Source organism: Thamnophis elegans, unplaced genomic scaffold, assembly GCF_009769535.1.
Source record: "Thamnophis elegans isolate rThaEle1 unplaced genomic scaffold, rThaEle1.pri scaffold_38_arrow_ctg1, whole genome shotgun sequence".
In the NCBI taxonomy this organism is placed as follows: Eukaryota; Metazoa; Chordata; class Lepidosauria; order Squamata; family Colubridae; genus Thamnophis; species Thamnophis elegans.
Window position 1 is genome coordinate 610,901 of NW_022473861.1, and position 18,225 is coordinate 629,125.

At 38.2% G+C, this 18,225-nt stretch overlaps 1 protein-coding gene across 1 annotated transcript; it reads left to right on the plus strand.

Annotated features, from left to right (window-relative positions):
* The first annotated feature begins 405 nt into the window (after positions 1-405).
* On the plus strand, positions 406-14,216 carry LOC116523513 (vomeronasal type-2 receptor 26-like). The gene is made up of 6 exons (XM_032238629.1): positions 406-623; positions 1,897-2,182; positions 8,553-9,268; positions 11,044-11,233; positions 11,981-12,107; positions 13,318-14,216. Exons 1-6 carry the CDS (start codon positions 406-408, stop codon positions 14,214-14,216), a joined length of 2,436 nt encoding a protein of 811 aa, XP_032094520.1.
* The last annotated feature ends 4,009 nt before the right edge of the window (positions 14,217-18,225 follow it).

Genomic DNA, 18,225 nt, shown 5'->3' on the forward strand with positions numbered 1-18,225 from the left:
CTATTTCTGTTTCCACATTTCTACACTGAGATATATAGTGCTTTTGTTTATTTTTTTCCATCACTTCATCTCTCAGAGGGCTGTCATTTTTTGGGGGGTGAGTTGTGAATATAAGAAATCTCCATACAGATACTTGTCTCTCTATTATTATGAAATTAACTTCCAAATCCTATGGGACTCCAAGGCAAAACAATAAGCCGACCATGACAGCTTTGGCAATGTTTTCCATGACATTCAAACTAGAAGCCCTTACAACTCTGTGAGTATAAACAGTGGTAGATATTACTGTCTATCACTGCTGCAAAACAGCTGATGAGGCCATGTCAGACTGTTCTACTTGGACACCTTCAAGAATCATGTTGCAGACAGGAACATTTGTATACCAAAAGAAGACTTCTATGGATGATGGTAGCATTGATGGTATCATTGTTGATAGTAATGCTTCAAGTGGCATGCCAGAATCCTAATATTCAATGCGACCATGATGAACCTGTTCCTATCCATCACACATATCATCAGCTTGGAGACGTTAGCATTGGTAGCATCATTTCTGTGTTCTTGTCATTTTCTGATCCCACTGATTTCAGTCGACATCCTTCTGAGGAAATTCAAGACGGACTTATGTATGTTTCTAATTGATTGATTTTTCCAGCTCTGAGTCCAATTGTTTAATTATATGATGCTCAAGATTTTTTCCTCTGAGCTATAATACCCAGAAATACCATTTTCTCAAACTTAGGATACTTTAATTTATTTTCAATGTACATTTAATTGCCGCATGAAAGCAGATTATAAATCCATTATGACAAACTATATCTAATTCAGTGCTTCCCTCCCAAAGATTCGACCAATATTCCATCACTCAGGCTGGGGGGTCAAATTCTACACCCCTCAGAGAGGGTTCGCAACTTGGGAGTCCTCCTGGATCCACAGCTATCCTTTGATCACCACCTGACGGCTGTGACCAGGGGGGCATTTGCCCAGGTTCGCCTGGTGCGCCAGTTGCGGCCCTACCTGAATCGGGAGGCTCTCACAACAGTCACTCGGGCCCTTGTGACCTCTAGGCTGGAATACTGCAATGTGCTCTACATGGGGCTGCCCTTGAAGAGCATCCGGCAACTTCAGCTAGTCCAGAACGCGGCCGCGCGAGTGATCGTGGGTGCACCTCGGTTCACCCACACAACACCTATCCTCCGCGAGCTGCGCTGGCTACCTGTCGATCTCCGGGTGCGCTTCAAGGTGCTACTAGTCACCCATAAAGCCCTTCATGGTAGTGGGTCTGCGTACTTGAGAGACCGCCTTCTGCCAATTACCTCCCTGCGACCAATTAGATCTCACAGATTGGGCCTCCTCCGAATTCCATCTGCCAGCCAGTGCCGGCTGGCAACTACAAGGAGGAGAGCCTTTTCAGTAGTAGCTCCGACCCTTTGGAACGAGCTCCCCGTGGAGATTCGTACTCTCACCACCGTCCAGGCCTTCCGCATAGCCCTCAAGACCTGGCTAGCCCGTCAGGCCTGGGGACAAAGATAGCCGCCCCTCCCGAATGATGAATGAATGTTGTTCATTATTTTTACTCTATGTGTGTCTACGTCATTGTTTGTATTCCCCCCTCCTGATTTTATGTAAGCCGCCCTGAGTCCCCTCAGGGAAAAGGGCAGCCTATAAATGTTAATAAACTCTCAAACTCTCAAACTCTCAGTCTAGGTCGAGAATATAAATTTCTGAGCATGATGCAAACAAATAATATCTGAGGGAACTATTACCGATGATTAATATTTAAATTGATATAATTGTAGGAAAATTTAGTTTCTTTCTTCGAGATATAGATCTAGAAGATTGGACATGCCATCATCTGAAGCAGACTCTTTTCAATGTGTTATGTAATTCTTGTTACAGAATATTTTATCAAAACTACCAGCACATTCTGGCTTTAGTGTTTGCTCTCAAGGAGATCAATGAAAATCCTCAGATGCTGCCCAATGTCACGCTGGGCTTTCACATCTACAACAGCAATTTTAGTCCAGGTTGGACTTACCTCGCTTCCATGGGGCTTCCCTTCACCCAGGGCAGATTCATTCCTAACTACAAATGTGGGGTACCCAAAAATCTGGCTGCTGTCCTTGCGGGTCCTGACATCTGTCTCCATGGTGCAACTATTCTGAGCATCTACAAAGTTCCTCAGGTAAGAGTGAAGACTGACTAGGTTATATACTCCTTGCAGACAGCTGGTCATTTGCATTCTTTTAGTGAGGTGTTAAGGCCACCTGGAGATTTATCTGTGGCCATCAGGGTCACCTGAGTGGTGCAAATGGGTGTGGAGCTTTCTTGGAATTGTTGAGAGGACTGGGCTGTAGCTTGGAGACAGATGATGTTGCATCCCTCCCTCTCTGTTGAGAGATGGCTTTTGACATAGGTAGCCTCTTTGACCCATTTTTCAAACCAGTGGTTCTCTTTGTCCAAAATGTGAACTTTGCTACCTTCAAAAGAGTGGCCTTTCGTCTTCTAAATGCAGATGGACTGACGACTCTAGTCCTGATGTTTTTGTTCTCCTATGTTGTGCCATGTTTTAGCTGCATGCAAGAAGTATATTCCTCACCATCCAGTCAGAGCTGAAAAAGCATCTTTGATGAGTATGATGCAATAAAATACAGTGCAATGCAATGCAGTGCAGTGCAGTGCAGTGCAATGCAATGCAATGCAATGCAATGCAATGCAATGCAACGCAATGCAATGCAATGCAATGCAATACAATACAATACAATACAATACAATACAAGAGTTGGAAGGGACCTTGGAGGTCTTCTAGTCTAATCCCCTGCCTAGGCAGGTAGCCCTATATTGTTTCAGACAGATTGCTATCCAACATCTTCTTTTTTCCCATTTTTTAATTTTTTGAATAAAAAACAAACAAAATTATTCTTCATTACCAATTATAGAAAGTGTGTCAATTGGTTACAAAGAATTTTTGTGCATCTCTTCCTCAGTCATCACCTCTGATTCATATCAAATTATCTATTTTACATCACACACATATATTGTTATCATCATACCTCATCCTTCATATGATTATAGTTATTTTAACATCCCTTTATAACAAACATTCCAAAATTAAAACAAAACCACATAGTGGCATTCCCTTATCTATTTTCAATATCATCTAACCACATTATACCTTTATAACACATTCAAAATAAAAAAATAATAATTATATTTAATAACAAAAAAAAATTAAACCTCTTTTCTTAATCATTGTTTACAATTTATATCCAATTTCCCTTTTATCCTGTTAATATAATTTATTACATTGTTATCATTATCAGGCATTCATTTAACAATAGTTTGACTAAGTTTAACTTACTTTCCCCCCTTTTTTTCACCATTTAAATATTTACCAAATTTCCTCTTATCATTATATATACATTGTTATCCTTTATCTAACTTTATCCATTAACACCACATTTTTAACATAATGCTCTAATTTTGACAAAATTTTTAAACCTCTTTTCTTAATCATTGTATACAATTTATATCCAATTTTCCCTTTTATCTTATCAATACAAATTATTACATTATTATCATTATCAGTCATTTATTTAGCGATAGTTTGACTATGTTTAACTTACTTTTCCCCCTTTTTTCACCTTTTAAAAATGTATACCAAATTTCTTCTTGTCAAACCAATATATATGTGTACACTGTTATCATTATCAATTATTTACCTAACTTTATCATTATCACTACATTTTTAACATAAAGCTCTAATTTTAACTAAATTTAACTAGTGCTTTATTATTAATTTTCATATCTCAACCCGTGTCTTTCCAGTAATAGTGTAGTCCTGTTTCTTTTGCCATTTGTGAAGTTGGTCTTCTAGTTATTTCCTTAATCAAATTTGTTTGGACTTCTCTTCGCAACTTGTTGCTTATTACATATCTTGTAAAATCTCAAAACCCTCCATCAGCTTCTTAATCAGTTTATCTTTGGTTATCAGTAATGTTTTGATCAAAATTTCTCTCCTTAAATCCATCCATTCTTCTCTTTCTTCTTCTTCTATATCTTGAAATCTGTAGTAAAACACCTTTCCATCTATCCTCCCTTTCCTTATTCCACTCTTTCTATCTCCAACCACACTCAGTTCACTGTCAATATCCACGGTTATCTTGCCTCTTTGTTCATCTCCCCCATGGGTTTTTAGGACTCCAGCCTCCACTTTTTCCATTTGCTGAATATCTTCTATTTGCTTAGTATCTTCCATTACTCCATCAGGTTTTGCCACATTAAGTTTATATTTTCAATATTTTCCAATCTCTTCTCAATTCTCTCTGTTGTTTCTAATAACCTTTGAATTCCAGACATAATCTGTTGCAATGTTATGGGTTTTTGTCAATTTGTGTCATCCTTCCAATTAATAAACACAGCCACTCTGGTTTAAAAACAAATCTTTGTTTTTACTTCTTTCCAGCTAGCAACAAACATCCAGAGAGCACCTGCATAAACAATCCATGCCCTTCTTTATAAACAAGCTGAAGCCTTTGAAGTGCAAGGTCAAAATGATCAAAGGGTAAAAAGAAAAAAAAACAATGTTTCCAACCTCCAACCACCAAGTGGCAGTGTAACTTCTTTCCCCACTCACATTACTACCCTATTGATATACCTTTTAAATCTTCTTATGTTTCAGGCTTGAAGAAATTAAGTTCTTAAATGAAACCAAATAAAAAGAAAAAATCCATCCCAACCAATATTGTAGAAGTAAAGGAAAAAAAATTAATCCATAGATAAAAAGAAATAGAAGAAGAAAATCCAAGTAAAAGTAAAAAATATTTGCAAAACTTCCATCAATAGAAAAAAATAAAAAAAGATAACACTGTCCAATTATGCTGATTCCACCGCTTATTTCCTTTTCTTTACCAATTTGATTTAACTTCAATCTTTTTTTGGCAGTCTTTTATAAAAATAAAATTTCCTCTCCAGATGGACATGCTTTCTCTTTCCGCTTTCCTCCTGTTGTGGAGCTGTCCTGACTTCAGCAGCTTGAGGCTGTGCTTTTTGTTGCTGGCAAGAAGAGATTCTCTTGGATCAATCAGGGACTTTGAAATGTCCCTGAAATAAGCAAGATGTAATCTTCCCTGTCACCGTCTCTTCGGGACAGTTTAGGTCCAGATGGACCATCCAGCGGCAAAAGTATCGACTGGGGCTCCGAGATCGCACATTGTGTCGTCACGACATCAGCTATTTACTCCCTCTATCTCTTAAAGACTACCAGTGTTGGGGCTTTCACAACTTCTGGAGACAAGCTGTTCCACATATTAATTGTTCTAACTGTCAGGAAATTACTCCTCAGTTCTTAGTTGCTTCTCTCCTTGATTAGTTCCCACTCATTGCTTCTTGTTCTACCCTCAGGTACTTTGGGGAATAGTTTGACTCCCTCTTCTTTGTGGCAGCCCCTGAGATATTGGAACACTACTATCATGTCTCCCCTAGTCCATCTTTTCATTAAACTAGACATACCCAGTTCCTGCAACCGTTCTTCATATGTTTTAGCCTCCCATCCCCTAATCATCTTTGTTGCTCTTCTCTACACTCTTTCTAGAGTCTCCATATCTTTTTTACATCATGGTGACCAAACCTGAATTCAATATTCTGAGTGTGGTCTTACCAAGGCATTATAAAGTGGTAGTAACACTTCACGTGATCTTGATTCTATCCCTCTGTTTATGCAGCCTAGAACTGTGTTGGCTTTTTTGGCAGCTGCTGCACACTGCTGGCTCATATTTAAATGGTTGTCCACTAGGATTCCAAGATCCATCTCACAGTTACTACTATTGAGCAAGGTACCACCCATACTGTACATGTGCATTTTGTTTTTCTTGCCTAAATGGAGAACCTTACTTTTTTCACCATTGAATTTCATTTTATTAGATAGTGCCCAAGTTTGTCAAGATCCTTTTGTATCTTAAACCTATCTTCTGGAGTGTTGGCTATTCCTGCCAGCTTGGTGTCATCTGCAAATTTGATGAGTTTCCCATTTATCCCCTCATCCAAATCATTGATGAAGATGTTGAGTACTGGGCCTAAAACAGAGCCTTGGGATACTCCACTGCATACTTCCCTCCATGTAGATGCAGTTCCATTGAGGACTACTCATTGAGTGTGGTTAGTCAGCTAGTTACGAATCCATCTGGTGGTGATGCTGTCTAACCCACATTTTTTCTACTTTATCTAGTAGTAGGTTATGGTCTACTTTATGAAATGCCTTACTGAAGTCCAAGTAAATTATATCGATGGCATTCCTCTGGTCCACTAATTTTGTCACTTTGTCAAAGAATGCAATAAGATTAGTCTGTCATGATCTGTTTTGACAAACCCATATTGGCTTTTGGCTATTACTTTGTTTACTTCTATGTGTTTGCTAATTTGTTGCTTGATTTTCTTTTCCAGAATCTTCCCTGGTATTGAGGTCAGGCCGATAGGTCTGTAGTTTCCTGGATGTATTTTTTTCCCCTTTTTTGAAGATGGGAACCACATCAGCTCTTTTCCAGTCCTCTGGCAGTTCCCCAGTGCTCCAGGATCTCTGTAAGATATAGTTCAGTGGTTCTAATATCTCATCTGCCAGTCCCTTCAGAACCCTGGGGTGTAATCCATCCGGTCTTGGTGATTTGAACTCGTCTAGGGTAGACAGGTGCTCACTTACCATTTTCTTTCCTATTTCAACTTGTGTTCCTAATCTGATTTTTGTGGTGCTGTTTTTGATGGGTTGGACTGTATTTTCTCTTTGGGTAAAGACAGATGCAAAAAAATGAGTTAAATAGTTCTGCTTTCTCCCTGTTGCTTGTCAACCTTCTTGCCATTTTCTCCCAGCAATGGACCAATTGTTTCCTTAACTATTTTCTTGTTTTTAACATGTTGGAAGAAGCTTTTTTTGTTATTTTTTACTTTTTTGGCAAGCCTTTCTTCATTGTGAGCCTTAGCTTTCCTCAGTTCATCTTTATAGTCTCGGGCTATTTGCTGATATTCTGCCTTAGTTATGTCCCCCTCTTTCCACTTTTTATTCTTATCCTTTTTGTCTTTCAATTTGTCAGAGAGTTCTTTATGCAGTCATGCTGGTTTCTTTGGGGAGCTGTTATTTTTCTTCTTCATTATTATTGTGCTAGACTGGGCTTTTATAATCTCATTTTTCAAAATTTCCCAAACTTCTTGAGTTGTTTTCCCTTTGATGATTCTCATCCATGGAATCCTTACGAAGCTCTCTCTAAGTTTATTGAAATTAGCTCTCTTAAAGCCCAAGATTCTAGTTTGACTTTGTTCTACTACTTGTGTTTGCATAATGTTGAATTCCAATATTGCATGATCACTTGCCCCAAAGTTCCTGTAGCTTAAACACCTTCTATCACTTCCTCCCTGTTAGTGAAAATTAAATCCAAAATGGCTGATCCCCCTGTCCCCTTGTCTACTTTTGGGGAAATAAAGTTGTCTGCTAGGTTTGTTAGGAACCTGTTGGATCTTCCACTTGGTGCAGAGTTTGATTCCCAGCTGATGTCAGGGTAGTTAAAATCCCCCATTACTATTGTGGTGTGCTTCCTACATACCTTAGTTAGCTGACTAGCAAAAAGTTCATCTACTTCCTCTGCTTGGTTCGGTATATAGTATAGACATATGGCAATGTCATTTACTTCCCCACTTTAATATTGACCCAAATGCATTCAAGATAGTTTTCATCATTGTTATGCTCCATTTCTGTAGAGATGTAGTTATTTCTTATATACAGTGCAACTCCACCTCATCTTTTATTTGGTCTATTTCTTTTAAATTGTTTAAATCTTTCGAGCTGTATGTTCCATTTGTGGGTTTCACCCCACCAAATTTCTGTAATGGCAACAATATCATATCTGCCCTCATTTACTTGAATTTCTAATTCACCATGTTTTTTCCTCATCGTGCATTGGTGTTTAGACATTTGAGTCCATTCTGACTGACCCTGTGTTTACTGTCTACATAACCTATGTTATGCCTGACTGGCCCTATTTTCTTGCCATTTATATGATTTGTGCACATGGTATGGCACTCACTATTAAATGCTTGGTTTTGCTTGGCAGCAGGACTGAAAATCTTACCCACACAAACATCTATGTTACATGCACTGATAACCCTATGCATTTTAGATTGCTGGGGACAGAAATGTTCTGTATCAATTAATTCTCTGTCCCCGCTGTTCAGTTTAAATGTTTATCCAGAAAATCTGTGAATTTCATGCCAAGTAACTCAGTCCCTTTCTTGGAAGGGTGCAAACCATCTCTTTTGTACACTTTTTCATTGGACCAGCTTCAGACATCGTGACTAATAAAATCAAAGCCTTCCCTTTTACACCACTCGTTTAGCCACAGATTAAACTCTGCTACACGCTGCCCCTTCCCTTTTTGTTCCATAAAGATGTGGAAATAAATGCAAATATTTGGTGCATGTTTTAGTATATAAGCTCAAGGACACCCTACGATTCAATTGTATGTACACATTTTCAGAGGCTCACAACAATCTTTGTTTTTTACTTCCTTTAGCTGACATATGGTTCTGCACCAGTGATGGATGAAGAGACTCAAGCAGTTTTCCTCCAACAAATGTTTCCAAACGAATCCCACCAGCATACGGCTCTTCTCCAGTTATTGTTGCATTTTAGGTGGATCTGGATTGGAGTTCTTGCTGTGAATGATGACAATGGAGAGAAATTTGTCCAGCAGGTTCTTCCCATGTTTTCTCAGCATGGCATCTGCTTTGATTTCATACAAGACTTTCCTTATGTAGCTTTTTACATTGATTATAACCAAGTAATAGATGATGGATTCCAAATATACCAAGTTCTAATGAGGAGCACAGCCAATGTCATAGTCTTATATGGTGAAAGTAGGTCCATAACTTTTCTGAGAATGTACTTGCAATTGGCAGAAGTGGATGATATACCAAAGAAGACAAAAATCTGGGTGACAACAGCTCAGACAGAGTACACTTCGATATCCTTTCATAAATCGTGGAATATCCATTTCTTGCAAGGGGCTTTATCCTTTGCAGTTCACACAAAGGAGATTGAAGACTTTCCAAAGTTTCTTGAAAGCATAAGTCCAATCAACAACCAGCATGATTATTTTAGGAAATATTTCTGGGAACAGGCATTCAACTGTTTCTTCACCGGTCCTGAAACAGAGAACAAATGTACTGGGCAGGAGAGACTTGAGACCCTTCCCACATCTGTCTTTGAAACACGCATGAGTGGCCAGAGGTATAATATTTACAATGCAGTCCATGCTGTGGCACATGCTTTGCAATCTCTGTATTTATCAAAGTCCAGGCAAAGAATATTAGTGAAAGAAAGAAGGCAGCAGTTTCCAAATCAAGTGTTATGGCAGGTAAGATCTAAAGCAGAGAACTGCACCATATTTTAGGACAATGATATGATTCTAAAAGCGAAATAGACTATGACTTACTGAATTGGAATATACATACATACACACATACACATACATACATCTGAGTGTGTGTGTGTGTTTATGTGTGTGTATGTGTGTATGTGTGTATGTGTGTATGTGTGTATGTGTGTATGTGTGTATGTGTGTATGTGTGTATGTGTGTATGTGTGTATGTGTGTATGTGTGTATGTGTGTATGTGTGTATGTGTGTATGTGTGTATGTGTGTATGTGTGTATGTATCTATCATCTATCTATCTATCTATCTATCTATCTATCTATCTATCTATCTATCTATCTATCTATCTATCTATTCATATTAAAATTATAATAGGCAATCTACAAAACTCCTGCAAGAACCTTTTGAATATTCTTCAGTCCATCAAACTAGCTGTCTTAAAGATGAGTCTATAAGTAGATGGAAGGAGATCATCCTCTCTCTCTCCATTACGTGCTGGATCAGAGGATTGGTAACCTTTTGTTCTAGAAGATTTGATTGGAATGTTTGCAGTGAATCACACAGACTTTTTTGTATGCCAACTTTTCAAGGCATTTCCTGATGATGTTCTTCATGAATCTCATCATAGACCTTCTATTAAGGTTCACTTGCATTGCTGTTCTACTCATTATTTCTCAATGCCAGGTTTATTCTATACTCAGAAATCAATTTTTGAAAACTTAATCAGACTTTGCTTTTATGTCTCTAAAATCCATGGTTCTATGTTGTTTATTCTAGGAGTCCTTGATAACTCCCGTTTATTCTAGATTGAAACAGAAAATATGTTGGACATATTTAGTAACTGCTACCCTTTATTTTTCCTGAATAATCTGTCAGTAAGTGGGAATGAAGGATGCAGTATGATACAGTGAAAAAGTCCTGATGAAATTGTCAAATTTATTTGTAATGATTGTAAAGATTGTAATGAAACAAATACGTTTAAAGAACAGAAGCATCTGCACATTATGCACTTTATCAATACAGATAGTCCCTAAATGCAAAAAAAAGTTTGCCTGTTATAATGCCCTCCTTTCTAACCATTTGTAGGGAATGATCTGTGATATAGTAAAATAACTTGGTGAGGAGGAAATTGAAATTTTGGATCACTTTGGGTCACCTCTGAGATGTTGAAATTTCCCCACATCATAGCCAGTCAAAAGAAAGAATTAGAACTACCTGGACCTGATTTATGATTGAATTATCTGAATTATGATTGAACAGAAATAACCTCTAAGTGAGGTGATTATGAGCAATATGTTTGTGCTAGTGTGTGTGTGTGTGTGTGTGTGTGTAGATAGATAGATATAGATATATTTATATTCTATGTTCATACATTATCATTTCATTGTATTTATTAATTTTTGCTTCTATACTTTTTTCAAATGATTGTTGTATTGTTTGATCCTAATTTACAACTGAAATAAAAGCAAACCAGCAATATCCAGTGTAAATCCATCCTTCCTTTTTTCCTTCCTTCCTTCCTTCCTTCCTTCCTTCCTTCCTTCCTTCCTTCCTTCGCTCCCTCCCTCTTTTTATCTCTATCATGTATTACAGCTTCATTCCTTTCTAAGAAGTGTCTCATTCAACAACAGTGTTGGTGAAAAGATCACTTTTAATGAAAATGGAGAATTCATTGGCGGATTTGATATTATCAACTGGATCACATTCCCAAACCAGTCCTTTCGTAGGGTCAAAGTTGGAAGAATAGATCCAACAGCTCCACCTGACAAATTCTTCAATATCTTTCTGGATTCCATTACATGGCCAATAGGATTTCCTCAGGTTAGATGTATGAATCTTGGTTTCTCTGCCTTCATTTATACAGCATACAAATGTCACATTTTTTATGGAAAATTCATAGCACTATCTGTAGAAATCCCATGAGGAAAGAGAAAAAAGGACCTCTCTGAATGTTTACATTTGAGATATTTGGTATAGAAATAACTGTCACAGTTATCCTCATGACCTGTCCTATGGATTATACCTTGATATGAAGCTGCCCTTGGTGAAAATTCAGAAGTTTTAACTAATGCAGAATGAAGCAGAGCATCTAGTAAATGACTACGAGATTATTTGGCATATGTAATATGACTATTCTGTGGTTGCCAGTCTGCTATGATGTACACTTAAAGGTGTTGGTGTCAACCTTTAAAGCCCTTCATGGCTTCAAACATGATTAATGGAGATATCATCTCTCCTCACTTATTTCAATCCATTCCAGGCAGACAGAAGGAATATGATTCAAGTTCCATCAGCCAAATAATGCTTAAAGCCTATAAAATGTTCCTTTTATGCTCTAGTACCCTTCAGCTGGAACTTCTCTGGAGGTCAGCCAAAATTATGCTGGCCTTCTTTGAGACTACAAAACCTGGTTCCAAGACAAATTTGGGGCTCTGACTGTGTGAAAAGAAATTCTACTTATCTTTATGAATGATATAGGTTGAATATTTCTTGATTGCTTTGCATTTTAATTTTTATAATGCTTGAAATTTCTATATCAAAAAGCTTTTTTAAAAAATTTCTTGATAGGCACCACCTTTTTCTTTATGTAATGATCCTTGTCAGGCAGGATACAGCAAGGTCAAGAAAGAAGGGGAGTCATTTTGCTGTTATGATTGTCTTCCATGTCCAGAGGGGAAAATATCAAAGGAGAAGGGTAGGGAGATTCATAATATAATGGGGATAAGCATATAGTACCTATTATACAGAAGTGAGATTCAGTTGGTTCGCACTGATTCGGGTGATCTGGTTGTTAACATTTTGTGCAGTTCGGAGAACTCGCTGAAGTTTTACAAAGGATTGCTGGTGGGAAAGAAGATTTGTCTAGAAGGAAAAGCATCCAGAAACCAGTTTGATCATAAGTAATCTGAATATTATGTTCCATATTTCCCACAACTAGATATTTTTAAATTGGACACTTGTAGCATAAGTACATCAGAAGACTTCTTTTATTATTTAGTAGAAACAAATTATATTATCATTGGAATAAATTTGGAGTAGCTGAAATTGCTGTTCACTTATCACATTATCCCTACCTGCAGTTTCATCTACTATTATTTTCATTTTAGCCTTTCTCAGGATGTTGTATTGTGATTTAAGATTGGTCTTCACACTTATGAAGACCTGCAGTTGTGTGTTCAAAATTTAGACACTTGCCAACCAGCATGCATTTATGGTGGTTGCAGTGTCCTGGGTCAAATGATTATCATTTGTGACGTCTTCAATTGGCTTCCAACAAGCAAAGTGGATTCACTTAACAACCAAGTTTTGTTAACAACTGTGACAAAATAGGTCATAACATTGGGTACAACTCATTTAATGACTGACTCACTTAGCAACAAAAGTGCTGTTGTAATTGTGGTTGCAAGTTGAGGATTACCTGTGGAGTTCTAATAGATGGTAGTAACAGGATATGGTTGGTACAATTAAAGAAAGTTGTGTAGAACTTTGATACCTGACTCATGGAGGTGGATTAGATGAGTTTAAATCAGATTTAAACCCAAGTGTCTTGGAGTCCCAGTTTCTCAAGCAATTCCATTTTGCATAAAAAATTTGAAGGTGAGGCAATTGGCCAGGATGCCAGGTGAGATGCCGCCTAAGGCGAGGCTCCATTGATGTGGTTGAGTCACATTGGGCACGCCCACTAAGTCACATGTTAAGTCACCTACTCACCTGGTCATTAGGGAAGATAACTGTTTGTTAAATTGTTTGAATCATACCACTTCTATTATAGTTATACCCATTGGCCTTGAAATGGCCCTGATGAAGATCAGAATGGACAATTTCAATTGAGAATGAATTAAGGGTTCAGTATGAAACTGTCTATAAGCCAGATTTACGTACATCTCTCTTTTCTTCTTTTCCAGACATGGCTGATTGCTCTCTGTGCCCAGATGATTATTATCCAAACCCTGAAAGAAATGTATGCCGTCCAAAGCAGATTAGCTTTTTATCCTATGAAGAACCCCTGGGGATCAGTCTTACTGCCCTTTCTCTTTGTTTTTGTTTTATGACCACTTTGGTGCTTAACATTATCATTAAACATAAAGATACTCCTATTGTTAAAGCCAACAACCGGAATCTCACCTACATGCTTCTTGTTTCTCTCCTACTTTCCTTCCTTTGTGTGTTTTTATTTATTGGGAGACCCAACAAAATTCTGTGTCTCCTTCGTCAACCAGCTTTTGGGCTCATCTTCTCTGTGGCAGTTTCTTGTGTATTGTCCAAGACCTTTGTAGTGGTTCTAGCATTTATGGCCACCAAACCCGGCTCCAAAATGAGGAAATGGGTGGGTGGAAGAATGGTCACTTTTATTCTTTTTTCCTGCTCCCTTGTTCAAACCACTATTTGCATAGTATGGTGGACAATTTTTCCACCATACCCAGATGTTGATATGAAGTCAATGTCTGAAGAAGTCATCCTGGAGTGCAATGAGGAATCGATCATGTTCTACTGCGTTTTGGGATTTATGGGCCTCCTGGCTATGATCAGCTTCTCTGCTGCTTTTCTAGCTAGGAAGTTACCTGACAGTTTCAATGAAGCCAAATTCATCACCTTCAGCATGTTGGTCTTTTGCAGTGTTTGGCTTTGCTTTGTTCCAACTTATTTAAGCACTAGGGGAAAATATATGTTGGCTGTGGAGATCTTCTCCATGATCTCCTCCAGTGCTGGATTATTAGTGTGTATCTTTTTCCCCAAGTGTTTTATCATTGTAATTAGACCTGAACTGAACGATAAGCATCAGTTAATGAAAAGAAAATTATAAATCATCCCTCTTTATATGTGTGTCTGATACTTTTTTCATGTATACATTTAAACCAGAGAGCTTATGGCATGTGCAATTACATAGTGGAATGCAGTGATGGGATTCATCCAGTTCGTACTCGTTTGGTAGAACTGGTAACTAACTTTTTGTTCAGTTTGGAAAACTGGCTGAAACTGGCCCTCCCCTCCGAGTCACTCACTGCCTGACTGGCAGGGAGGGAAATCATGTCTTGGCCCCAGTCCTGCAGACAGTTGCAAGAAGCTCCCATCTCAATTTTGCTCAGCTCTTGTTCTTTCTCTCATCAAAGTCGCAGCCTACCTCGATGTCTTCTCCCTCAATGCCTCTTTGCAGCCCCCCCCTTTCATCTTTTTATTTTCTTTTTGATAATGGTATGAATGTTGTGTTTTTTAATTATGTATTTTTAATTATGTATTGTCTTATATGTTAAAAGTTTGTCCCCCCAGGGAAAAGGGCGGCATACAAATAAACTTCAAATCAAATCAAATCAAAAATCAAATCAAACCCTCCATATTGCTGAGAACATCGTCTCCACTCTGGTCCGTCGGTGTACACTGCATTCTTTTTTTATTTTTAAAATTTTTTAAAACAAACACAACATAAAGAATCCTTCTTCTTTACATACTGTAGAAAGTGTATCAGTTGGTTACAAAAGACTTTTGTTCATCTCTTCCACAGTCATCAAGCATAATTCATATTAACTCAAGTATTTTAACTCAGATATTTATACATGTTACCGTCATCATATCTCCATTTTCATTTGACTATAGTTGTTTAAACATCCTTCATCCTAAAATATACCAAAATTTAAAACATAACCACATACTGGCATTTCATTTGCTATTTCTAATATCCTTTAATAACACTAAATCCTTATGGCCTATTCTGGTTAAACATCCATAATATTTAGTAACAAAAATTTCTCCTTTCCAAATCACTGTTTACAATTTACATCCAATTTCCTTATGGTGTACACATGCAAGCACGCGCACGCGCACGCGCGCGAGCGCACACACACACACACACACACACATTGTTATCATTATCCCTCCTTTATTTGACTGTATCCTTTATCATAACATTTCCCCCCTAATAATCAAAGCTTAACTAAATTTAACTTCGTTTTTTTAATTAACCTTTATATATATCCAAAAAATTTCTAATCTTCCTTTCATAGGTATCATTCAATATTCATATCCAATTATTACTTATCATAGCAATACATATGTATACATTATTATAATTATCAATTATTTATTTAACTATATCTATTGCCACTAAATTTCACTAAGTTTAACTAGTTTTTGATTATACACTTTCCTCTATCAACCTGTATCTTTGTAGTAGCAAAACAATCTCATGTTTTCTGCCATTTGTGGTATCAGTCCTCTAATCATCTCCTTAATCAAATTTGCATGGACTTCTCTTTGCAGCTCTTCGCTTATTAAGTCCCTCATATAATTTCGATACTCTTCTTCTGTTTCATGGATCAGCTTATCTTTAATTATCTGTGGTATTATCAATGATGTTACTGATAACATTTCTCTCTTTAAATCCATAAATTCTTTTTTCTTTTTCTTCTATGTCTTGCCATCTGAGGTAGAGTTCCCATCCATCTAACTCCCCATTTCCATATTCCACTCTTTCCATTTCCAGACACAGACCATTCACCATCGATGATCATTTTTCTCTTTGGTGTTTAGGACTGTAACCTCCACTTTTTCCACTTGATAAACATCTCCAACTTCTTCATCATATTTTGCTGTTAAATGCTCTAGGTTTTCCAACTTCTTTTCCATTCTCTCAGATGTATTTAATAATTTCTGAATTTCAAACATTATCTTTTGTAAACTTCTTTCTGCTGTTGAAATTGTGCCATTATATCCAGCTGACAAACACTGCTGGACTGGCTTGGAAGGTTTTTACAAGATTAAGCATAAATTCACAATAAGGTCTAATTTTCACTTTTCTCTGGTTAAAGATATACTTCAAAGGAACATCTGTATGCTTTTCTTCTTATCACTCTCTATAAACAAATAGTGAGGCTTTGAAGTGCCAAGCCAGAATAATCAGTGAGGAAAGTAAAAGTGTTTTGTTTCCAATACAAAAAACCTCCAGCCTCCGAGTAGCAGTGTTGTTTTTCCCTCTGTTGTTACAATTTTCTTTGTTTCCTTTTGTATCAGCTGAAAAAACTTTCTCTTTCCGTTTCCTTCCATTTCGGAGCCATCTCAACCTCCACATCCTGGGGGCTGTGCTTTTGTCACCAGCTAAAAGAACTTCTCCTGGATCAATCAGGGACTTTGCAGTTTCCCTGAGATCAGCAGGACATATTCTTCCCATTCACCATCTCTGCGAGACAGTTTAGGTCCATTTGGACCACCCAGCAGCAAAAGTGTTGGCGGCGATCTCAGAGCATTGAGATCACACATCATCTCGTTGTGACGTTGGCTCCTCCTCTCTCAGTGCATACTGCATTCTGATTGGTTAAACCATCTTACAACTCCCTATATAAAGAACTGTCAAACAGCAGCTCAGCTGTTGCCAGCAGCTGAGAGGCCATGTATTAGCTGCTTCATTTGGCAACCATTTGTTAGAAATAAACCCTATTAACCTTATGTTCCATTTTGTCTTCTTTCTTTACCCACCAATCTCAGTACACAACAACAGGTGATGAAGGTGGGATCATGAATGAGGCAACAGAATGGACGAACTGAATGAACTGAGTAAGACAATTCACTGACAATCTGAGAGCTGAAGCACAAGAAGAGCTGAATGAATCATTCAATTAATGATGAGAAGTTGTGCCTGTCAAATGTTTTCCCCTCAGACAGATCAGTTTAAACTTCCAAGCCATCAGCATGGCTATGATAAATATGTTTGTGGCATTTAACCCAACTGCTGAAACATGGGATGGTCATATAGTGCGCTTTGAATTTTTTTTTTTAGTAGCCAACAACTATGAAGAGCTGCCTAATACCCGTAAACAAGTTTATATTCTAAGCGTTTGTGGGAGTGAAATACTTGAGACAGCCTGGGCTCTAGTTGCCCCACAACTAGTGGTTTCAGGGCCCTGGGATGTATTACTGTCCAAGCTGAGGGACCATTATGCACCAACTCCATCTCACATTGCCCACAGACATGCACTTCATCATAGGAACCAGGCTGAGAGCGAATCTATCAGCCAATTTGTGGCAGCTCTCAGATCAGCAGCCCTGTATTTTCAGTTTAGGGATTTCCTTTTAGATAGAGTTGTCTGTGGAGTGAGAGACTTCCACCTACAATGCCACCTTCTGGCTAAGCCAGACCTGATGATCCAGGCTGTGCTGGATGAAGCCTGAGCTGCAGAGATGTCAGAACTGTCACTGGCTAAACTCCAAAGGAAGACCAGCTCCACCACATCTTTCAAGCCTATTGATGGGCATTACGAAGAAGCAACCCCGGAGTCCTGACAGATGAGGACCTCAACCACCTCAAGGCTGCACCAGGGAAGGGTCAGTTTGGTGAGAAAAACTTTAATCAAATGCCCTGTTGATGCTGTGGGAGGAATCACCTTAGGACAGCTTGCAGGTATAAAAATGCTAGCTGTCTATGATGTGGTGGAAAGATCACTTAGCAAAATTCTGTAAGGCTGCCCAACCAGCCACCATTTTTCCCGGGGGTAAAACTGTCCCCAAAAGACAGCAAAGGTATAGCCCCAAGTGTAGTGAGGACTGTTTTGCAATTATAAAGGAGCCAGCTGAAACAGTCATTGGCCAAGCAAGCCTAATTCCAGGGGAAAAGATTTACTTGACAGTGCAAATTGAAGGAGTGCCCTGTCATATGGAGGTTGATTCGGGTTCAGCCTTGTTGTCCTGTAGCACCATTAAAAGGCTGGTGCCCGGGATATCAAAGAGATGGATGAAACCGTGTTTGTTGAGGCTTAGAGACTATCAGGGTAATGAAAATCCCATCCTTGGCACTTACAAATTTAAAGAGGAATTTAAAGATTTTG

Coding starts and splice junctions, on each gene's coding strand:
- LOC116523513 (XM_032238629.1), top strand. CDS start 406: ATGGTAGCATTGATGGTATCATTGTTGATAGTAATGCTTCAAGTGGCA. Junction 2,183..8,552: donor GCATCTACAAAGTTCCTCAG/GTAAGAGTGAAG, acceptor TACTTCCTTTAG/CTGACATATGGTTCTGCACC. Junction 11,234..11,980: donor GGCCAATAGGATTTCCTCAG/GTTAGATGTATG, acceptor ATTTCTTGATAG/GCACCACCTTTTTCTTTATG.